Below are 24860 nucleotides of genomic sequence, written 5' to 3' on the forward strand. Positions count from 1 at the left end.
ACAATGGTTAGGTGGTGTATTGTGTGGTCATCTACTGGAAAAATGTGAATATGAGCAGCATAGATAGGGTAGACAGTCAGAATCTTTTCCCAGGATGGAAAATTAAATACTAGAGGGCATGGCTTTATAGCGAGAGGGGCAAAGGTTAAAGGAGATGTGCGGAGCAAGTTTATTTTTACATAGAGGAAGGTGAGTGCTTGGAAGGCGAGGCGAGGGGTTGGCGGTTGAAGCAAATGTGTTAAAGCTGAGTCTCATGTTGCGAGTTGACACAAGAGGTACCCCGAGTTAAAACTCATGGTAATAGCGTACGATTAACGTACGGAACTCGTGGACGCAGCTTAGAGACTCGTGGCGCTAACGGCAGGTACCCGTGAAACTTGTCAACTCTTGAAAAAAATCAAACATGTTTAAAGTTTTCCACGAGTCAAATTTACTCTTGTGGTTAAGAATTGAAACATTTTAACTTGTTGTAAGAACGTAGTGGCCCGTGCGTTTACCTTAGTGTATTGTGAGTCTACCGTGGGAACTCTTTAACTCAGCGGGCAGGCAGCAGCAGATTGTCGATCCCTTCAGTTTCCCAGCGACAATCACCTGCCATAACGCGAGCGAGATCATGCACTGTTGTAGGTCTCCTTTGCACGTCAGTGTTTCTGTCTTTCTCCACTCATTGTTGGCCCTATCTGTCACCACCCCCACCTACACCCCTCTGCTTCCCGGCCATGTGTGTGACCCCTTCCCTCCCCTCTCCAGCTCCCCGCCCATTGCACCGGCGCGGGGGCTTTGCACTGTCTCCACGTCGGCGATGCCAGCAGGTCGATGCCAGTCGCCCCGGGGAAGTCGCTCCCTTCAGTTTCCCAGGGGGTCGGGACGGGACTGGAGTTGGGAGGGAAAGGTGGGGGGGGGCGGGGGATGGGTGGGTTAGGTGAGCAGGAGAGCGGGGTTGTTTGCAGTTGCAGAGGGAGGGGGCAAGGGCGGTACAGTTCCCAGTCTCAGCTCCTGTCCAGGGGGATGGCCGGAGACATCAGGACCAACGGGACACCGACCCCCAGGCCCACCAGGCCCACTGCAAGCACGGAGATCCCAGAGACCCACAGCCAGAAGCAACTCCAGCCCAGCCCCGCTCCAACTCCAGAGGAACACGCTCCCCGATGGGCCGCTGACTCCCATCCCCCCTCTGGCTCCGGCTCTTGACTATTTTCTGTATTTCATCGTAAAATGTTCCTCTTATTAAAAAATAGTAATGTCTATCCTGTCATGAGTAATGTGTGAGCCTGCAGCCCTTCACCTCCACCCCCCTCCCCTCAGTCCGACACCGAGATCCTGCTGAAGATGGGCAGCTGCCGGCTGGATGAAGTGGCAGCGGGTACCGTAGGGGCAGAAGCTGATGGTGTGCAAGGTATGTCTTTTTCTTGGGGTGGTGGATGAGGGGGCGCAGCTCGGGCTGTGGGCGAACTGCCACTTGTCGCCGTAGCGGCCCATCGGGGAGCGTGTTCCTCTGGAGTTGGAGCAGGGTTGGGCTGGAGTTGCTGCTGGATGTGGGTCTCTGGGATCTCCGTGCTTGCAGTGGGCCTGGTGGGCCTGGGGGTCGGTGTCCCGTTGGTCCTGACGTCTCCGGCCACCCCCCTGGACAGGAGCTGAGACTGGGAACTGTACCGCCCTTGTCCCCTCCCTCTGCAACTGCAAACAACCCCACTCTCCTGCTCACCTAACCCACCCATCCCCCCCCCCCACCTTTCCCTCCCAACTCCAGTCCCGTCCCGACCCCCTGGGAAACTGAAGGGAGCGACTGCCCCGGTGCGACTGGCACTGACCTGCTGGTATCGCCGACGTGGAGACAGTGCACAGCCCCCGCGCCGGTGCAATGGGCGGGGAGCTGGAGAGGGGAGGGAAGGGGTCACACACATGGCCTGGAAGCAGAGGGGTGTAGGTGGGGGTGGTGACAGATAGGGCCAACAATGAGTGGAGAAAGACAGAAACACCGACGTGCAAAGGAGACCTACAACAGTGCATGATCTCTCTCGCGTTATGGCAGGTGATTGTCGCCTGCCCGCTGTTCCTGACGCTAAAGCCTTGGGATCGTTGCCCTTCGTGTTGGCGTGGAGGGGGGGGGGGGGTATTGTGTTGTTTGATCGCCCCCTGCTATCCCAGGGACAGGGAGACACAGTGGCTTTTGAGACTGGGGGGCAATCACTTCCAAAGTGTCTGCCCACACAGTCAGTACACCTCTCCTACACTTGTCTCCTGCACTAAGATCATCTCGCAGAGAATGATCCCAGCCTAACCCAAGAGCCATGTCACCCCAGACAGATTAATGACGCCCCCCCCCCCCCCCCCACCCCCAACCTCTCTCCACCTCAACTCACGCCTGAGCACCAAAGCAGCTCAGGAGGCAAACCCTGAGCTCTGTCTCCCAACAATCTGATGTGCACATCCGTCCACATTCAAAGATTTAATCTCCCGTCTCCCCGCAGTGTGTAGACATGGCAGTAAATTCAATTAAAACATATCAAACCTGTGTGTTTCAAACAAATCATAAGTATAACTGCTCTGGCACTGGATGGTGTGTATTTTCCTTTTGTAGGTCACATCAATAGATGCGGCCGCGCTGAATTCTATCTTTAAAACAAAGCCACATGATGGAGAGGTCTTCTTTAACACTGTTGCTTATTAAAACATAACACTGTTGCTTATTAAAACAAACCTTCAATCAGGATTGGCTCAAGAGTAACTCGGGAGACGAACTTGGAACATCGCAGAAATGACAAGTAAACGGCAAACTTGTCATACCCGTGGGAACTCGGTTAAACTCTTGATCATACACTTGCAATCTCGTACACAACCACGAGTCTTTCACTCGGGGTACCTCTTGTGTCAACTCGCAACGTGAGACTCAGCTATTAGTGGCATTTAAAAGACGATTGGATAGCCATATGGATATGCAGGGAATGGTGAGATATGGGTTACGTGCAGTAGAGAAGTGATGTTCTTGGCATCATGTTTGGCACAGACATGGTTGGTTGAAGGGCTTGTTCTTGTGCTGCACTGTAACCATGTACCACTTTTGTGTGATATTTTGTTCTTCATAGTCATACAGTGTGGAAATAGACCCTTCAACCTAACTTGCCCACACTGGCCAACATTTCCTATCCACACTTGTCCCACCTGCCAGCATTTGGCCCATATCCCTGTAAACCTGTCGTAACTCCATCCTAAATTCAGCATACATTGAAACTTTCCTGGTGGAACTGATGGAAGAAGTATATTAATCCCCTCTATTTCTGCCTTGGGAGATATTGGGGTCCCCATATCTCAACACAAACTTACACGCTGTTTTGATAAGTATCAGGGGATCTGGGCATTTGTTATCCGACTTTTTAAGAAAGGCGAGAGAAAGAAAACAGGTAATTATAGACCAGTTAGCCTGACATTGGTGGTGGGGAAGATGCTGGAGTCAATTATAAAAGATGAGATGGCCGCACATTTGGATAGCAGTAACAGGATCGGTCCGAGTCAGCATGGATTTATGAAGGGGAAATCATGCTTGACTAATCTTCTGGAATTTTTTGAGGATGTAACTTGGCAAATGGACATGGGAGAGCCAGTGGATGTAGCGGTCCCCCATAGGAGATTAGTGGGCAAAATTAGGGCACATGGTATTGTGGGCTAGAAACTTGGTTGGCTGACAGGAAACAAAGAGTTGGGATTTACAGGTTCCTTTCAGAATGGCAGGCAGTGATTAGTGGGGTACCACAAGGCTCGGTGCTGGGACCGCAGCTATTTACAATATACATCAATGATTTAGATGAAGGGATTCAAAGTAACATTAGCAAATTTGCAGATGACACAAAGCTGGGTGGCAGTGTGAACTGTGAGGAGGGTGCTATGAGAATACAGGGTGACTTGGACAGGTTGGGTGAGTGGGCAGATGCATGGCAGATCAAGTCAAGTCAAGTTTATTCGTCACATACACATACCAGATGTGCAGTGAAATGAAAGGATGCAATTTAATGTGAATAAATGTGAGGTTATCCACTTTGGTAGCAAAAACAGGAAGGCAATCTAAATGGTATCAAGTTGGGAACAGGGGATCTGGGGGTCCTTGTTCATCAGTCAATGAAAGTAAGCATGCAGGTACAGCAGGCAGTGAAGAAAACAAATGGCATGTTGGCCTTTATAACAAGAGTTGAGTATAGGAGCAAAGAGTTCTTTCTGCAGTTGTATACGGCCTAGTGAGACCACACCTGGAGTATTGTGTGCCGTTTTGGTCCCCTAATTTGAGGAAGGACATTCTTGCTATTGAGGGAGTGCAGCGTAGGTTTACAAGGTTAATTCCTGGGATGGCGGGATATATGCTGTCATATGTCATATGCTGAGAGAATGGAGCAGCTGGGCTTGTACACTCTGGAGTTTAGAAGGATGAGAGGATATCTTATTGAAACATATATTATTAAGGGTTTGGACACGCTAGAAGCAGGAAACATGTTCCCAATGCTGGGGGGGGGGTCCAGAACCAGGGGCCACAATTTAAGAATAAGAAGTAAGCTATTTAGAACGGAGACGAGGAAACACTTTTTCTCACAGAAAGTTGTGAGTCTGTGGAATTCTCTGCCTCAGAGGGCGGTGGAGGCCAGTTCTCTGGATACTTTCAAGAGAGAGCTGGAAAGGGCTCTAAAAGATAGCGGTCAGGGGATATGGGGAGAGGGCAGGAACGGGGTACTGATTGGGGATGATCAGCTATGAGCACATTGAATGGCGGTGCTGGCTCGTAGAGCCGAATGGCCTACTCCTGCACCTATTGTCTATTTCCCATGGTCCTCTTAACAAAAGCAAAATGTATTGAAAATATGTCCTTTTATTGCTCTGAGCAGCTCTGCAGATCACCTAAGTGTTCAAATAAATTTCAGTTTGCCCAGGAAAATTACACGCCCAAGCAAATATATATTGATGGGTGCAGAATGTAAACTGAATCAAAACATGCCACTTGCCAAGTTACCAGTCCAAGCATATCTAATATTTATAGCTGCAGAATGTACAGCTATACAATTCTAGTTCATCAGTCAAGTCTCGTAACGTTGGTGTCAAAATTTACATAATACCAACACCTACATAATACAATTGCACGCCATGCAATTGGATTGTAAGCGTTGGTATCATGTAAATGTTGCTTTTGGAAAGGCACAAGGATATGCAGGGAATGGAGGGATCAGGATCACATGCAGGCAGAGGCGATTAATATAACTTGGCATCATATTCGGCACAGACGGTGTGGGCTGGCAGGCCTGTTCTCACACTGTCCTGTATTTTGTTCTATGGTTGGTCTTCTCTGAAAATGAGCTGCCAAACCAGTTTGGTTTCAATAGTTCATTCAAATCATTTGTTGAAATAAGTAAATTAAGGTACAGTGCAATATGAAGAAAATAATATTATACTCTTTTTTTCTTTCATTGCTGTCCTCTTGCTGTGTGTGAGGAAATTAAATACTTAGGTCATGTCATATCTGATGACTGGAAGGATGACAAAGACCTCTACCGACAGCGCTGTAAAATTTATCTTCAAGCCAACATGCTTATAAGGAAGTTTTATATGTGCTCTGATTCTGTGAAGTGTTCCCTGTTCAGAACCTACATCACACCGTTATATACTGCTCAATTGTGGTCTAATTATAAGAAAAGAGTATGCAGAGGCTTAAGGTTGCATACAATGATGCAATGAGGTTGCTACTTCGTGTCCCTAGGTGGCATAGTGCCAGTCAATTGTTTGTGTCCACTAGAGTGCCAACCTGTGAGGCACTCTTAAGACAGCTGATGTTTAGTTTTATGTGTCGCCTGGACAAATCAGAGAACCATATAATTGAAGCCCTAGTCAGCCCTCTGAAAAGCTGCTATAGATTCACTTCTAGGCTAAGACGGCATTGGTGCAATAGCTTATATATATTTTAGGCTAATATGCAATTTTTTAATGTATCTTTGTAATTCTTTGTACTGTTTGATGTGTTATATGGACCTGTGTCTGAAATAAAGCTTTAATTGCCTGCTGCTGCTTATTTGTATTATTTGTTTGTAATTAATACATATTCTTGAATCTGAAAGTCTTAATGATCATCATAATTTCCTGCCAGAATGTACAAATTACAATCAGGGTAAAAGCAAATCCTTTATAATTCACTGGAAAATAATTTTATTTTAGGAAGTTGTGTTGTAAGAATTCTGGTTTAACTTCTTACTAAAATTCAATAAGATTTTAGCATCAGTAAGTTTTCCAGCAACAGGTTAATTAACATATTTTCACATCCGATAGTTCTGAAGTACAGTAAATGGTGTTGGTTATTGCAGATTATCTGCCATAACAGAGTAAGGGATTATCATTGCATAAGTGACTCAGCGGGACAGGCAGCATCTTGAGAGATGGAATGGGTGATGTTTCAGGTCGAGTCTGAAGAAAGGTCTCAACCCGAAACGTCACCCATTCCTTCTCTCGAGATGCTGCTTGCCTCGCTGAGTTACTCCAGCATTTTGTGTTTACCTTCAATTTAAACCAGCATTTGCAGTTCTTTCATTATATAATATAAACAAGGAACCGTAGATGCTGATTAATACACAAAGTGCTGGAGTAACTCAGCAGGTCGGGCAACATCTCTTAAGAACATGGATAGGTGCCATTTTGAGTCGAGACCCTTCTTAAGACTCAGTCTGGTTCTGGGCCTGTAATCTAGATGAGTTGATGGCCCTGGATTGCCGGCAGCTGGAGGAGAGGCGAATATCAGTGGAGTCTTGGCCCATGTAAGGTTCAGCGCCAAGTGTGGCCTGGAAGCACCTGAGGATGCTGTGTGGGCCAGGGAGGCGTCGGCAGCCTGGCCTGGAAGCATTCAGGGATCTTATTTGATTGTGCACGCCGGGTTGATGGCATTCGTCGAAACAGGGCGGACCACGTGAAGGTTGCAATCTTCCACCCCAGGGAGGCATGGCGAGCCAGGGATGGCTTCGGCATTCTGGCCTGGAGGTGAAAGTCAATAGGTCCATCTGCTTTAACCAAAATCTATTATAAAAGAAGTGTGTAAGAAAGAACTGCAGGTACTGGTTTAAATTGAAGGTAGACACAAAATGCTGGAGTAACTCAGCGGGACAGGCAGCATCTCTGGAGAGAAGGAATGGTGATGTTTCGGGTCGAGACCCTTCTTCAGACTGACTAAAAAAGGCTGCCAACATTATCAAAGAACCACAACATCCTGGTCACACACCCACCTCTCCGTTGCCATCGGGAAGAAGGTACAGGAGCCTGAAATCTGTAACATCCAGGTTCATGACCAGCTTCTTCCCCACAGCCATCAGGCTATTAAACACGACATCAAATAAGCTCTGAACAATAACAGTCTATTATTACTATTGCACTTTATCTGTTTATTCATTATGTATATATGGTCTATGGTCTACAGACACACTGAACTTTTATCTCCCGTTCTGTATTATGTTTACATATTCTGTTGTGCTGTACGTAAGCATTTCATTGTCCTATCTGGGACACATGACAATAAAACTCTCTTGACTTGACATTAATAGTTTTTTCTCTCTTCACATTGGGATATTTCCAAATGTTGTTCTTCAAGACGAGCAAGTGTTACTTCTGGAGCAATGAGTACTTTCAACCACACATGCCAGGTGACTTATTCAAATTAGGCAAGAGTGGATTTAATTGGAGGCCATTTTGCAAATGCTGAATTCCTCTGCAATCCTTTCCTTGCATTCTTTCATGCCTCAATCTGACTAAGCAGTTCTAAATTTGTAAATGTAAATGTTTAAGGTGCTGACTATGGCTGGAATTGATCTTGAAGAAGTTTGGCGATCCTTTTGGTGATTTTTCTTCATGCCATACTAATTGCTTACTCTTCAACACATACAGCCTTTTGGAACATTGTATCTTGAATGCGTCTTTCACTCTTCAAGGGAAAGAACTGCTCAGAGAGCTTATAATTGTAGCCTCCTGTACAGCATTCCCTCCAACTGTAATAAGCTCAAGAGTCAGTCAAGAAAGTTTAATTGTCATATGCACTGGGGATGGAACATTAAAATTCTTACTTTTTCAAGCATAACAGCTGTATTATTAACACATAATACAGAACAATATATATACAATGATCAACTAGACCAAGTGCAGACCCGTTGGGTCTGTTGCCCCAACGTGCGGTTGTGGGGGGGAAGCGGCATGCACACATCACACACACTAACTATCCCCCCTCCCCCCCGCACTCATGCTAATTACCCCCCTTGATATTATATTAATATTATTAATTTGCTCCTTTTACCCCATAAACACCCTATCTACTGACACATAGCCCCCAACGCAATCACACCTAGAGAGGGGGGGGGGGAGGGGGCTGGGGTAGAGAGTGAGGGCAGAGAGAGAAGGGGCAGAGACAGAGAGAGAGACAGAGACACAGAGAGAGGGGCAAGACGGAGAGGGGGGTAGAGAGGAGGAGAAGAGGGAGGGTGGGAGAGGGGGGAAAGGTGGGGGAGAAGGGGAGGAGAGAGAGAGGGTGAGAGTGAGAGGGAGAGAGAGGGGGTGCTGAGAGGGGGGTGAGGGGGAGAGGTGGGGAGCAGGGAGGGGGAGGTGGGGGGAGGGTGGAGGGAAGAGGGTAGGGGGTGTGGAGGGGAGGGGGTTTAGGGGAGGGAGGGAGGAGGGGATGAAGGGGAGAGAGAGAGGGGGGGAGGGGGGGAGAGGGGGAGGAGAGAGGGGGAGGAGAGGGGGAGGAGAGGGGGAGGAGAGAGGGGAGGAGAGAGGGGGAGGAGAGAGGGGGGGGGAGGGGGGGGAGGAGAGGGGGAGGAGAGGGGGGAGAGAAGGGGGTAGGGGTGTGTGGAGGGGAGGGTGTTTATGGAGGAATGGTGGGGGAGGGGATGGAGGGGAGAAAAAGAGGGGAGAGAGAGAGGGGGGAGAGGAGAGGGGGGGAGAGGAGAGGGGGGGGAGAGGGGGGAGGAGAGGGGAGGGGAGAGGAGATGGGGGGAGAGGAGGGGTGAGGAGAGGGGGAGAGGAGAGGAGAGGGGGAGAGGAGGGGAGGAGAGGAGAGGGGGGAGAGGAGAGGGGGGAGAGGAGAGGGGGGAGAGGAGAGGGGGGAGAGGAGAGGGGGGGAGAGGAGAGGGGGGAGAGGAGAGGGGGGAGAGGAGGGGGAGAGGAAAGGGGGGGAGAGGAAAGGGGGGGAGAGGAAAGGGGGGAGAGGAAAGGGGGGAGAGGAAAGGGGGGAGAGGAAAGGGGGGCGAGGAAAGGTGGGAGAGGAAGGGGGGGAGAGGAAAGGGGGAGAGGAAAGGGGGAGAGGAAAGGGGGAGAGGAAAGGGGGAGAGGAAAGGGGGGGAGAGGAAAGGGGGGGGAGAGGAAAGGAGGGGGGAGAGGAAAGGGGAGGGGAGAAGAAAGGGGGGGGGAGAACCTAAAAAAACATTTTAGAACCAAAAAATACACATTCTGCAAGCATTGTAGAACCAAAAGAGACACTTTTTGCAAACATTTTAGAACCAATAGACACTTTTTGCAAACATTTTAGAACCAATAGACACATTCTGCAAGCGTTTTAGAACCACTAAGGGCACTTACATTTGAGTAGACATGTGTTCAGTGTTATTCACAGCTCAGAGAAACGTGACCTTCTGCCTTCCTCCCTTGAAGAGATTGTGAGGCACACCACTTCCTGGTTTTATAGTCCCTCCCCCCTGCCACCAGCAGGGGCAGCAGAGAGAATGGGGAATTTTGTAAAAACATTAGTATCTCTGTCATTTTTCATCGACGTGAAAAATCCTCGGCACACATACGGCGGAGGGGGGCTCTGAGCAAGGTGGCCAAAAATGACGGCCGTAGGTGGCGGCGTTCTCTCAGAAATCGCAGCACAGATGGCCAGAACCGGTCAAGAACAGACTTTTAGTAATATAGAAGATAATACAATATATTATCAGTAATTCTAAAAAATCAATAATAGTGCAATACCACAATGTCTGAAACCAAAACAAAGTCCATAGTAGAGCTTTGCTGAGCTAAGGTTGTGGTTAAGATTTTGTGACGTGGCTTATGATCCTGATGGTTGATGGGAAGAGGCTAGTGACATCCACATTAATGCTCTTCAAGAGCCCCAAAACCAGCTTCTTGATGTCAAACTACCTGAACATATTAGTATTCCCCACATTGATGTCACTGTCTGCCATGTCCTACTTTCTGGAGAATAAAGATGCAAAGTACTTATTTTATATCTTACCTAGATCCTCCGACTCCAAGCATAATGTCCTCTTTTATCCTTGATCCTACCTTCTCCATGGTCGCTCTTTTTTTTTAAATTTATTTTAAAAACATTGAGATTTTCTTTAATCTGACTCACCAACGGTATTTTCTGATCCCTTTCCTTCCAGTTGCCTGCTTGAGATCTTTCCTGCTTGCTTTATATTCCTTAAAAAGCCAACATGTGCTTCCCTTTTCTTTTTGACCAAATTGACGACTTCTTTGATCATCTAAGGACCCATGACCTTTCCACCCTTTTATCTCCTCCTTACTGGAACATGCTGGTCGCAGAACACGCAATACAGAAAGGTCAGCAAAGGAACAGGTGCTTCGGCCCACGATATCTGTTCCGAACATGATGTCAAATTAAATGGGATACGTAGCATCTCCGGAGAGAAGGAATCGGTGACTTTTCGGATTGAGATCCTTCTTCAGACTGAGAGTCAGGGGAGAGGGAGTCTAGAGATATGGATGGATAAGGTGTGAAAACGACAGACCAAAGCAGATGATGGTAAGGAAATGTAGAATGGTTCATTGTTGGCTGAGGGGAAGGTGACAACGAGTCATACAATCAGTAATGTTTAATCAGGACAGAAGAACTAGTCATAGAACTAGGATGGGGAGGGACGGGGAGAGAGAGAGGGAAAGCAAGGGTTATTTGAAGTTAGATAAATAAATATTCATACCACTTAGTTGTAAACTGTCCAAGCAAAAAAATGAGGTGCTGTTCCTCCAATTTGCGTTGTCCTCACTCTGACATTCCAGAGGTAAGAATTCAAGTCTATCCTCCCTGTAGCTGAAACCCTCTAATCCAAGCAGCATTCTGATAAACCACCTCTGCACCCTCTCCACACCTTACACATCTTTCCTGTAATAACTGCACACAATACTCCAAATGCGGCCTCACCAAGTCCTATAGAGCTGCATCATGACTTATTGACTCTTATATTCAATGTCCCTAGCCATGAAGACAAGCATACCATACATCTTGTTTCCATCCTATCCCCTTGTGCTGCTACCTTTAGTGAGCTATGAACCTGGACTCCAATATCCTTCTGCACTTCAAAGCTATTAAGGCTCTTACCATTAACTGTATACTCTCTGCTTACATTCAACGTCCCAAAGTGCAGCAACTCACACTTGCTCAGGTTAAACTCAATCTGCCATTTATCTGCCCATTTCTGCAGCTGATCTATATCCTGCTGTACCTTGTTACAACCTTCCTCACTGTCTGCAACTTCTCCAATGTTGGTGTCATCAGCAAACTTACACACCATCCCATCTACATTTGTGTCCAAGTTATTTATCTATATCGTAAACAGTTGAGGTCCCAGCACAGATCCCTGCGGAACGCCACTGGTCACAAAATTCCAGCCAGAATATCTTCCTTTCACCACGACCTTCTATCTTCTATGAATAATGCTTGCTATGTTTTGTCCTGCCGCTCAGTACTGGCACCACTATTCCTGCTGCTACCCCCCCCCCCCCCCCCCCCCCCCCCCCCTCCAGCCCTCATCCCCGTCATGATTTCACCGCCTCCTTTGACCTCCCTCTTTCCAATACAGAACGGTCAGTTCTCAACAGAAGCCTCACCTATGCATCCATGTGCCACCACCTCAATGAATTCAGGGCCTGCCATGATGTAGAGCTTTTCTTCCATTTTATTCCATTCTACCTCAATCCAATCTGCCTATCAGGGAACCCACTCGCCTGAGGTCATCTGTTGCCAACTGTGATTTGCCCAGCTCTCTCATCGCTCCAAGGTTTTTGCCCACTCCTCCCTGCAATCTGTCTGAAGAAGGGTTCCGACCCAAAACGTAATTTATATATTTTCTCCAGAGATGCTGCCTGACACGCTGAGTGACTCCAGCATTTTGTGTCTATCTATGGTATAAACCTGCATCTGCAGTTCCTTGTTATTACATTTGTCCTGCCTTTCTCCTTTCCAGCTTTCTTCCCCCAGTTCCCTGCCCACCACAATCAGTCTGAAGTGTCCCAACCCGAAACATCACCTATCCATGAGATGCTGCCTAATACGCTGGATTACTCGAGCACTTTGTGTATTTTTTTGGTCATAAATCATAAATGTGCATCATGTGTCTCATACTACCATTTACTATTTGAACTAAAATAAGTGATTCCGGAAAAAACTTTTATAAAAAGGTACGTAATGCAAGTAATATTGTACATACCTCGTCTGGAGCACAAATATGAACACTTTGTTCCAAAGGATTCTTTGGGTGGAGTGTTGGCTTGTGATACAGAGCTGTAAACGGGAGGTGCTGAAGAAGATGGTGTATCTCTTGTAGTGGGTTGTCTGGCGTAAGATTCTTCTGGTGGATCATTTGCATGTCTATTGAAACAGAAATTATTTCTCATTTATTAAATTTAATCTATTGCAAATCAAATGTTAAAACCTTTAAAAGTCTTTAATATCCATCCCACCATTAGTTTATAAAAGCCCTTTCACAAATTAACTTAATTGTTTTGGACGTGCATAGCCCTATATTTTAGCTAAACCACTCAAATTCCAATAACTGCTTTTTATAATGTGTCTCAGTAGTTAAGAGCAACTGCACAGATCCGGTAGTTTAATTTTTAATAGTAATTGAACAAAAACGAATAAAAATCTCTTGTGACAATGTTGCAATCCTTTTTTAATTTCAATTAATTCTTTCCAAAATGTCAGATGGGGTTAGGGTTGCCGACTGGTCTGTATTAGCTGGGACATCCCGTATATTGGGCTAAATTGGTTTGTGCCATACGGGACCGCCCTTGTCCAATATTTGACTGCTACTGCTCGGGTCGAGGGGACTGTCGGGTCGGAGCACCGCGTCCGTCCCCGCCTCACCCGCACCGACGTAGTGCAGCCCATGGAGTGCAGCAGCAGCGCCTCGCCCGTGGCCCCGTCGGTCGACAGCCCGACCAGCTGTCCGACCTTCGGACCTTCGCTTACCGGCAACATCACCACCCTTCCTTCTCATGGCCGATTATCGGTTCATGAGTTGGATGGGGTGCCGGACTTTGTGCGCGAGGTCGCGTGCAAAGTCCGGCATCCAAGCCAAAACTCCTCAGCTGGGCCACCAGCTGGTCTTTGTGTGCAGTCCAGCACCTGGGCCAACTCATCATTCACCCAGCCATGGCAGAGTTGGTCAACGAATTGCCATTGGGAATTTGTCTCTTATTTTAACCTTTTGTCCCATATTTGGGAGTGAGAAAGTTGGCAACCCTAATGGGGAGGAAGTAGCTATTTTCATACTACAGGTTGAACACTAATTTTCCAGCAGTCTCAGTTCCAGAGCTTTTCTGGATTATCCATTTTTCTGGCCCAACAGAGATCTTGTGATAATGAAACAACAATACATCCCTGACCTACTGATGACACCCCTCCCATGTCTCTAAAGCACCATGAGTGCCAGAAACGTATATAAAATGTGAACTGAAAGTGAATGGAATGACCTGCCGGCCCATCACCACTAGCACCGTCGCCGTGGCCATTTAGAGCCCCAACTTCCAACGGCACTTCCGACAGAAAGCGCACCAGCGAGCCCTTCTTCATCCACCGAAAGGACACAAAGTGCTGAAGTAAGTCAGCAGGTCAGAATGTCTGGAGAACACGGATAGGCGACATTGGGACATTCCTCAAACTGTTTCAGTCGGCTGAGCTACTCTAGCACTTTGTATCATTTCAAGGGGTTGGGGGTCGGGAAATCATTGATCACTACCTTTGGAAGCACCTACTCCATAGACAAGATAAATGAACAATCCAGTTGAACAGGTAGTCCTGGGTTTAAAATCTTTTCATATAAAGAACACTGCTGACAACGTAATACTTCATCAATTCTACACTTAAACATCAACTGTGGTGGAACTCATACTGAAACTGAACCTTCTGGCAAGAAGGCAAAGAATAGGCGACTTAAAATTCCCCTCTTTGAAGCACTTCCCTCTGGAAGGCGACTCCGAACTGTAAAAGCCGCCACAGCCAGACATAAAGACAGCTTTTATTTCCACGAGCAGTAGCTCTACTCAACAGACAAAAGTCTGTATCCTCCTTTTGTATTTTATTTCATTCTTCACTTGTTTAAATTATAATGTTTTATTTTTAATTGTCTACAGTATATCATGTTGTTACTTGCGAGCAAAGCACCAAGGCAAATTTTTTGTATGTATACATACTTGGCTAATAAAATGTATTCAATAAATTAATTAAATGATGTCATTCATACTATAAGTGTATCTCATGTAAGTTGATCAAGTTGATCTCCCACAATTCACAATATTCAGAGATGTTCTCAATCACTGTAGCAGACTTTCACAACCTGCAGACTTTCACCACAGCATGCAAGTTTATATTTCTAGAGTCAGAGTATTAAAGTACAGAAACAGGCCCTTCGGCCTAACTTGCTCATGCCGACCAAGATGCTCCATCTACATAGTCACACCTGCCTGCATCCTTCTAAACATTCCCTATCCATGTACCTGACCAATTGTATTTAAAATGTGATAGTACCTGCCTCAGCTACCTCCTATGGCAGCTCTTTCCATATGCCTATAACCTTTTGTGTGAAAAGATTGCCGCTCGGGTTCCTATTAAATCTTTCCCCTCTAACATTTGACGTATGGTTCTCGATTCCCCTACTCTGGGTAAAAGGCTCAGTGTATTTACACTATCTTATCACAATGTTTAAAAAACATTTGGACAGGTACATATTTAAGATAGGTTTAAAGTATATGGGCCAAACATAGGCAGGTCGGACTAGTGAATATGGGGCATGTTGGTCGGCCGGGGCAGGTTGGGCCAAAGGGCCCTTTTCCACTCTGTATGGCTCTATTCCCCTCATGATCTTGTACATTTCTATAGCTCACTCCTCAACCTCCTGCATTCCGATGAATAAATTCCTAGCCTGCTAAACATCTCCCTATAGCTCAGGCCCTCGATTCCTGGCAACATCCTCCAAAATTTTCTCGGCAACCTTTCCAGCTTAACATCTTTCCTATAAACAGGGTGACCAAAACTGAACACAGTGCTCCAATTGTGGCCTCACCAATGTCTTCTACAACAATAACATAACATCCTAACTTCTCTACTCAGTATCCTGACTGATTAAGGCCAAAGTGCCAAAATTCTTCTCGACCATCCTATCTACTAGACGCCACTTTCAAGGAATTCCTAGATCCTTCTGCTCTACAGCACTCTCCAGGCCTCTGTGAAGGTCCTGCCCTGGTTTAACTTCCCAAAATTCAACACTGCACATCTGCATTAAGCTCCATTAACCATCCCTCAGCTCACCAGATCAAGATCCTACTGCAATTTTTGGTAACAGTCTTCGCTAACTACAATGCCATCTGCAAACTTACTAATCATGTCTTACACATTCTCATACAAATTCATATAAATCACAAATAGCAAAGGACCCAGCACCGATCCCCGAGTTATACCACTAGTCAGAGACCTCTAGTCCGATAAACAACCTTCTGCCATCACCCTCTGCTTTCTTCCATTAAATCAATTCTCCATCCAGTCAGCTAGCTCTTCCTGGATTCCATACGATCTAACCTTCCAGTGCAGCCTCCCATGCAGAACATTATCAAATTCTACTTATTTATTCAATGAAAAAATACAATCTGCATGTCAAGGGCAAGAAAGAAATACATTTACAGATCTATTTAGTTTATATAAAAGCACAATTGCATGGAATCTGAACCAAACTAATTTTATTTACTTCAGCTGATCTAAAAAATGGCTGTGAATTCTCACAGTTTAATTTATTTGTTTAATGTTTAATTTAATTTATTTGCTTATTACAAAAACTATTGTATTGCATGATAAAAAATAATGGAACCTTTCACTAGGAGGGTATGGTTCTCTTGAAGGTTGGGTTGTGTTATGGTCTCTGCGGTCTTCCATGCGACGCCTGCCAGAATGGTTACTTTCAGTAGTTGGGCGGTCTCTCGGTCTTCGTTCTCGATGTGGTCTATTAGTAGACCGGCTTCCATCAGAATGTCTTGGAACTTTACTAGACATTTTGCAGCTTCATTTGTTTTCAGCTCTACAAATCGGATCTGTATTTGAAAATATAAATGTCAGGAACTGTGTGAGATCCCTACTTCAATATATGATCTGAAGTATTTTAGTATTCAGTATAGAATGACTATAATAAAATATTTCTGGTACGCCAACATATTAATGCAAGAACATTTTGGCATGGGCCCTAGCTATGCCTGCCTCTTTGTAGGGTACGTCGAACAATCCTTGTTCGAGACGTACCAGGGCCTCATCCCCGACCTCTACATCCGCTACATCGACGATTGCATTGGTGCTACCTCCTGCACCCACACACAACTCACTGACTTCATCAACTTCGCCACTAACTTCCATCCGGCACTCAAATACACCTGAACCATTTCTGACACTTCCCTACAATTTCTTGACAGTAATGATAAGTAATGATAAATAATGTTGAAATAGAAAGAATGTATGAAAATAAATTTCTGGGTGTGATTCTTGATCACAAAATCTGCTGGAAACCCCATATAAAACATGTGAGAGCAAAAGTAGCACGGAGTATTGGAGTGATGGGGAAAGCAAGGCATGTTTTGAATGAAAGAGCACTGTATATTCTGTACAGCTCACTTGTGTTACCGTATTTAAATTACTGTGTGGAAGTATGGGGCAACACCTACAAAACCACCTTACAATCACTAAGCACACTACAATAAAGAGCTATTCGTATAGTAAACAATGTAGGATATCATGAACACACCAATATACTGTATTTAAAATTACACACCTTAAAGATTAAGGATCTGGTAGAATTTAAGACTGCACAAATAATTTATAAAGCAAAAAATAAACTGCTACCTGTAAACATACAAAAACTGTTCAAAGACAGAGAGGGGGGTTATAACTTTAGAGGGAAACTAAACTTGAAACAGCATTATGCTCGGACCAATTTAAAAAGTATGTGTATTTCCATTTGTGGGGTGGTTTTGTGGAATGGTCTTGACGAAACGATTAAACAAAGTATGAATATAATGCAATTTAAAAAAATGTACAAAAGATATATCTTTGAAAAGTACAGTAATGAGGAAGGAGAATGTAAATCTCACAGATGTTAATGGTGCTTGTTCTTTTTGTTCTTTTCTTTTTTTGTTCTTTTTTTCTTAATAGCTTGATTGGAGTAGTTTTATTTGAATTGTCTATTTGGTTTATTTTATTGAATTTTGCATTTGTTAATGGTGAAGAATGGGGGTAGGACTTGACAACCATAGGCTTCCTATCCCTTTTCGAACAAGTCTAATGTGTATTATGTTGAAATTGGCTTTTGATTTTTTAATTTATGTATGTACATATATGTTATGTATATGTGTATGTGTGTATATGTGTATATGTATGTATGTATATATGTACATGTATATGTATGTATTTATGTATATATATATGTATATATATAATTTTCTTTTTATTTATTCATTTTCATCTTTTCTTTTCTTCTTTTTTTTTAATCGTTCGAAATAAAAGATATCAAAAAAAGATATCAAAATTGACCTCACTATCTCCATCGCAGGTGATAGACTTCTGCCCGACATCCACTATAAACGCACTGACTCCCATGGCTATCTAGACTACACTTCTTCCCACCCTGCTTCCTGTAAGGACTCCATCCCCTACTCCCAATTCCTCCGTCTACGCCGCATCTGTTCCCAGGATGAGGTGTTCCACACCAGGGCATCGGAAATGTCCTCATTCTTCCCATGAGGGTTCCCCTCCCCTACTATAGATGAGGTTCTCACTAGGGTCTCTTCACTACCCCGTAACACTGCTCTCTCTCCCCATCCCCCCACTCGCAACAAGGGCAGAGTCCCCCTAGTCCTCACCTTTCACCCCACTAGCCATCACATACAACAAATAGTCCTCCGTCATTTTCGCCACCTCCAACATGACCCCACAACACGCCACATCTTCCCATCTCCCCCCCCCCCCGTCTGCTTTCTGCAAAGACCGCTCCCTCCGTAACTCCGTGGTCAATTCTTCCCTTCCCTCCCGCACCCCCCCCTCCCCGGGCACTTTCCCTTGCAACCGCAAGAGATGCTACACTTGTCGCTTTACCTCCCCCCTCGACTCCATTCAAGGACCCAAGCAGTCGTTCCAGGTACGACAGAGGTTCACCTGCACCTCCTCCAACCTCATCTATTGCATCCGCTGCTCTAGATGTCAGCTGATCTACATCGGTGAGACCAAACGTAGGCTTGGCGATCGTTTCGCCGAACACCTCCACTCGGTCCGCAATAACCAACCTGATCTCCCTGTGGCTCAGCACTTCAACTCCCCCTCCCATTCCGAATCCGACCTTTCTGTCCTGGGCCTCCTCCATGGCCAGAGTGAGCACCACCAGAAATTGGAGGAGCAGCACCTCATATTGAGCAGCACTTGGGCAGTTTGCACCCTAGCGGCATGAACATTGACTTCTCCAATTTCCGGTAGCCCTTGCTGTCTCCTCCCCTTCTCAGCTCTCCATCAGCCCTCTGGCTCCTCCTCTTCCTTTCTCCTTTCTTCTCCCCGCCCCCCCCCCCCATCCTACATCAGTCTGAAGCAAAGATATTAGAGGAGCAAGATAGACCGCGATGAAAAAGCCGTAGTTGGTCATGGGCTCATGGGTAATTTTTTCACGCCATTTTGGGAATTAAATATATGAGGGTTTTTTTGAATGGGCTTCTGTCATGGTGTCCACATCTACACGCGCAGCGAGCCGTTCTGCTATAGTGTTCGAATCGCCAATGTAAGCGATTCGAGCACTATATAGCAGTCTGTCTTCAGGTTCCCTACTAAAGACGAAAGGTAAGAAAACAATTATAACTTTCTGTCGTGTGGCCTGCCCGATCTCTTCCTCCAGCTCAGATCGTGGAGCCCGGGGTCGCCAGAAGAATTCCTCTGATCGCTGGCCCGCGGACTATAACACTCTGAAGCCGCGGTGTGCGGAGCTTCTAGTCGCGGGGTCAGCATGCACTTTCCCTCGCGGAGTCTGGGATTCCTCGCCGGAGAAGAGCTCTGACCGCCGGCCTGCGGCCTATAACATCATGAAGCCCTGGTCTCCGGTAGGAGGCGGCCGATTTAGGACCTCCAAGCCGCGGAGTTCCCGAATCGGCTTGTATTTAAGCCGGTTTGAAATAGTGTTTAAAATACAGGATAAATGGTGTTAAATATACACAACGTACACGGATCAGTGGTGTTTAAAATACATGATAAATGGTATTAAATATACACAATGTACATGGATCAATGGTGTTTAAAATGCATGATAAATGGTGTTATAGGGAACAACGACATGCCACGAGGAGCACACATTAAAGCCTTAATTTCCTTCCCAATGTATAATGACTGTAACATATACAATTCTATTCTTATGATCCCGACAATATATAAGACATTTTTTGGTACATGAGCAAGTTATTAGAAAGTCCTCTTTTATAGATCTAGACTTACCACAATAATAAAGATAGACAAATATGCTGGAGAATTTCTCAAACACTTTTGTCTACCTTCGATATTCCAGCATCTGCAGTTCCTTCTTAAACAATAATAAAGGTATCAATTTTTACACTGCTGTACATTTTTGGTTTTGTTCGTGTTGTAAGGCATGCATGGTTTTGGAAGCTCTTCTACATTTAAGATAAATTGACCTATTAGAGGAAAAATGCATCTTCAATATACATGTCTCTCCCCACCGCTGAAAACAATTGCATTTAAGTGACATATCATCCATTCTGCAGTTATGTAGTTATAATCAGATTTGTTCTTATGTTAATTCTATATGATATTTTACTGTAATTTCAGATGTCGACAGTGGGTCCAGAATACTCGTTGACAAGATCTCCGACACCGAACTACGGAGTACTTGTCAAAGAACTGCCGTCTTTGTTCTGAACACCCTGTATATCTCACACATAAAGGCAGTGTGTAATGTCCTGCCCAGCCCATCGAACCTCTTCATCTGGGCGGAATCTCCAGATTGCCCGCAATGCTCAGGCAAGGGGACGCTGGAACACACCCTGAGCTGTTGCCCAAAGGCTCTTGGGCAGGGCTGGTACACATGGCGTCACGATCAGGTTCTTAAACCCATTACAGAAGCCATCAGCATGAGAATCAGCTGCTGCAGACGAGCACGCCCCACCACCCAGATGATCACCTTCGTGAAGGCCAGAGTGCAGCTGCCAAGAACCACAGCAGCCAGGAATCCTTCAGGAATCCTGGCGGCTGCACAGGACTGGCAGCTTTCCGTAGACCTGGTGAAGTTCCCACAGCACATTGCCACGACCACCCTGAGGCCAGATATCCTCCTGGTCTCAGAGGCGGCCAAAAACATCGTCTTATTGGAACTGACAGTGCCGTGGGAGGACCGTCTGGAGGAGGCCCATGAGAGGAAGATGACGAAGTATGAAGAGCTGGACATAGACTGCCGTAAGCAGGGCTGGAAGTCAAGGTATATGCCCATCGAGGTTGGTTGCAGAGGTTTTGCAGGGCAATCTCTCTACAAAGCCTTGAGTGCACTGGGCATCAACAGAGTGGCGAGGAGAAGAGCCATCAAGAACACCACAGAGGCAGCGGAGAAGGTCTTGAGATGGCTCTGGATCAGGAGAGGAGGTCCATGGGGAGGAGTGAATGCCACCTGAACACAAGTCGTGGTCTGATCAACCACGGCTGGGTCGCCTGGGCGAGGGTGTCTGATGTTGAAAGACCCGAAACACTCAATGACCGTAGGTTACATCACTGATGATGTGTTCAGGAGAATCTATCGATGTATTTGTATCAAAAACACACAAAACAATAAATTATGTAAATCTTACCATAAATGACAGAAATAAAAAGTGTTATGCTTTTTTATGAATTTTGATGTATAATTATTATAAAATTGAGTGGATTGATGCAATATACTGCTAACCCATAAATGTTTAGTTATGAGATATTCACATTTAAAAACTCAGTAGCTCGGGTGGCTGTGAGCGACCGCTGGGACAGCGGAACCGCAGCTAGACCCGGGACTCGCAGGTGACCTGGGAACTGCAGCTAGCCCCGGAGGGTACTGGCCCCTATGCAAAAAAGGCTGCGGACCCCTGGACTAAACCAAACCCTCGATCCTGTCCCGCCATCCTTTTTTCAAAATTTAGCAACACAAATGGTGGTGCGTCTTCACTGCCGAGAAATACAGTAACTCATTTCCCTCAAATATATGTTAGATTTTCCTCAAATATATGTTAAATTAAAAACTAAATTATGGTAGCAATGCGCAGTATTCATGTCTAAAGCTCGCACTTCTGCATCAATGTAGGTATGTATATTTCTTTACACTAATATAGAATGAAAAAATATCTTGGCATGTGTTCATTTATATTTTATTCACAATATTAGGATTTCAGAGAGAGAGGTTGAATGAAAGAAAAAATGTTCAACAAAATTAGAGATCACAAGAAACTAGAGAAATATACATATGTGTGTGTTATATATTTATATACATATATATCACACATATATACACATCATATATATATATATATGATGCGTATATATGTGTGATATATATAATGAATATATGTGTTTATATATATATTTAAAAAAATATATATATATATATATATATATATAAAAGAAACTAGAGAAATATGTATGCGTGTTATATAATTATATACATCAATATCACATGTGTATATATGTGTGTATCATACATATAATATATATACGTGTTTATAATATATAAATATAGGCAAATATATTGGCTTATGGCTTATGTTCCTTATATCTTATAGGCAAAAAAATAAAGGCAAATATAATTGCCTTTATGGCTTATGTACATCATGAGAATGGCTCATGTACATCATGAGTTGCTTTAAATCAAAGTTGCTTCTGATCCATGAGGAACTTTGAAATATATTATCTCTATCTCGCCTCTCACACACAGAAACACACACATACCGTTCCCCCACAACATAATGGTCTATCATAGAAGGCTGAAATAGACAAAGATAAACTGCAAAATCCAATGGACTGACGTGGATTAAACTGCGAGAGGCATAACAGGGATCGGGGTCTTATTCCTAAAATGGCGGAAGTGACGTTCGGTTGCATACTACACGTCAGTCCATTGGATTTCGTAGGAGTTGTCTATCTTGCTCCTCTAGTATCTTTGGCCTGAAGAAGGGTTTCGGCCCGAAACGTTGCCTATTTCCTTCGCTCCATAGATGCTGCTGCACCCGCTGAGTTTCTCCAGCACTTTTGTCTACCTTTGCAAATAGTGTTCACAGCACTATACATCTATAAATTACCCCTCGTCCTCCTGCGCTCCAAGAAATAAAGTCCTACACTGCTCAACCTCTCCCTGTAGCTTAGGCCCTTGTGTCCTGGCAACATCCTTGTAAATTTTCTCTCCACCCTTTCCAGCCTAAGAACATTTTCCTATAACATGGTGACCAAAACTCAACACAATATTCTAAATGTGGCCTCACCAACATCTTCTACAACTGTAACATAACCTCCTAACCTCTAGGTTCAATGCTTGATGAAGCCGAATAAAGTTACAAAAATAAGAAAAAATTAAAATAGGTTTCTGGGCTAGCTTATAGCTTATATTTAGTGTCAAATTAGGCTTGCCTCAGGTTGCAGTGTGTGGGATAATAAATACCATAACATTGTCTCCCAAGTGAGGAAGTGACAGAGAAAGAAATAGCTAGGATGATCTCTTTGAAGATAAAATGAACTAAAAACAAATGGCCAATGGTTTTAGTACATCTTGTACCATGTAAACAAAGGGCCTTTGATGTGATGCCTTTTCCTGTACCTCTGACCATGACTAATGTCTGTGGAATGTGCTAAGGTGACAAAGAAACACTATATAATGCGATGTAATTCTGTTGTTCAGAGAAGGGGACCGAGGACAGTCGAGTGTCTTTATTGGTCACTTAGCTGGAATTCTCGCTCCCTTCTATCGGCCGATGGCCTCGCTGGGACCACATCAACGGCTGACTGTGCAAGAGGTTGCAGAGGTTGCCAGGATTGGAAGGGAGATAACTGAGCTCTATCGGCCCCCTTGTACGACCGACTCCCTAGAAACTCCCGGGAACGTCTGTGATCCTTCATCAGAGGTTGATCCAGGTTCTCTGCCGAGGTTCTTAGAAACAGACCAAGGTAAGACCAGTTGGGCTTTATAGGTTTTTTTTAAGCAGGGATTGTGTATGTATTTTTAAGACAGAATTGTGCAGGTATTTTTTAAGAAGGGCTTGTGTATATTGTTAAGAAGGACGTGAGTGGTTTCTCATTCTCTCTCTCTGTCTATCTCTCTTTGTTTTCTCTTTTTCTCTCTCTCTACTAAGGGCTCATCAGCCTCGTTGAGATATCCGTGATTTGTCGGGTTGAGATACGGGGATTGAGATGTGCGTCTGGCTTATTGAGACATCCGAAGGGTTGTCGGATTGAGAAATAAGTGGCGTTATATATTAAAGAGTACGGAGTCTGCCAGGTTGAGAAACGGGGGTCCCGGTTCGCGGGTCTGCTTCGTTGAGACATCTGGGGCTTATTTTAGGTCTGCCAGGTTGAGAAACGGGGGTCTCGGTTAGCGAGTCGGCTTCGTTGAGACACTTGGGTCCTATATTAAAGAGTTAAAAAACAGGTCAGCCGAATTGAGAAACTGGGGTCTCGGGTAGCGAGTCGGCCTGGTTGATATATTTGGGACGATTCGGAATTAAGCAGTTTGTTTTCTCTTTTTTACTCTCTCTTTTTCTCTATCTATCCATGGGGAATGCTTTGGATAACAGCGAGGGGGGAACCCCCGTCCAACATATGTGTTATTTCAATCCTAAGTATAATAAGAAGTTTAGAATGTTAAGTTATAAGTTGACCAAACGGTTGGGAGATGAAGCCTGGCCAGTAGGGGGCACATGGAATGTCGAGACAATTAAAAAAGCAGAGATGTTGATATGGGAAAGGAAGGCAGGAAAGAAATGGAAGAAGGGAATTAAGACGTGGAAAGCAGAAGCAGAAAAGAAGCATGAGGAGAGTAGAGATCGAAGTTGGATGGATACTGCGTGTAAACAAGGGATAGAGTTACGAAATAAGGATGGCACTATGAAAGGATGGAAAGTATTGCAACTAGAATGCCAGTGGGCGGAGGAACAAGAGAAAATAATTGAGAGATAGGCGGGAGGTGATAAACAGGGAGGTGATAAACAGGTGATGGTTAGTAAAAATAAACCCAGTACTGGTAAATCCTCTGGAGGAGACTTCATGTCTGGCACGACGACCCTGTTTGGTAGTGAAGATGAGGAGTTAGATAATCCTGGGAGACGTCCACCTCCCTACGTCCTACCAGTAGCAATGGCATCCTTACCCTTGGCAGCTCCGTCAGTAATATCTATATACCCCGAAGTTCCGACCGTACAAAGCTACGGTGAAATACTAAAGGAAGACATGAGTGAGCTGACGGACAGTGTCCAAGATGAAGCGATTAACACGGTGGTATCAGTTGGGGAGCGAGTAAAAACAAACCCTAGGACTGCACAGAACCTCCCTATGAGAGCGGTGCCAAACCCTAGGGTGGGTGACGCTCATCAAGCCGATACCA

General features: G+C 45.0%; 1 protein-coding gene across 1 annotated transcript in view; it reads right to left on the reverse strand.

Moving 5' to 3' along the window:
• Positions 1–24860, reverse strand: part of LOC116991151 (MARVEL domain-containing protein 3-like) — a 49427-nt gene that overhangs the window by 15185 nt on the left and 9382 nt on the right. Inside the window, exons 2-3 of the mRNA XM_033049525.1 lie at positions 16095–16314; positions 12441–12601 (exon numbers count right to left, since the gene is read on the reverse strand). Of these exons, the coding sequence (XP_032905416.1) occupies positions 12441–12601; positions 16095–16276 (343 nt within the window). The 5' untranslated portion in view covers positions 16277–16314. The remainder of the gene's footprint in view (positions 1–12440; positions 12602–16094; positions 16315–24860) is intronic.

Source organism: Amblyraja radiata, chromosome 2 (assembly GCF_010909765.2).
Source record: "Amblyraja radiata isolate CabotCenter1 chromosome 2, sAmbRad1.1.pri, whole genome shotgun sequence".
NCBI lineage: Eukaryota > Metazoa > Chordata > Chondrichthyes > Rajiformes > Rajidae > Amblyraja > Amblyraja radiata.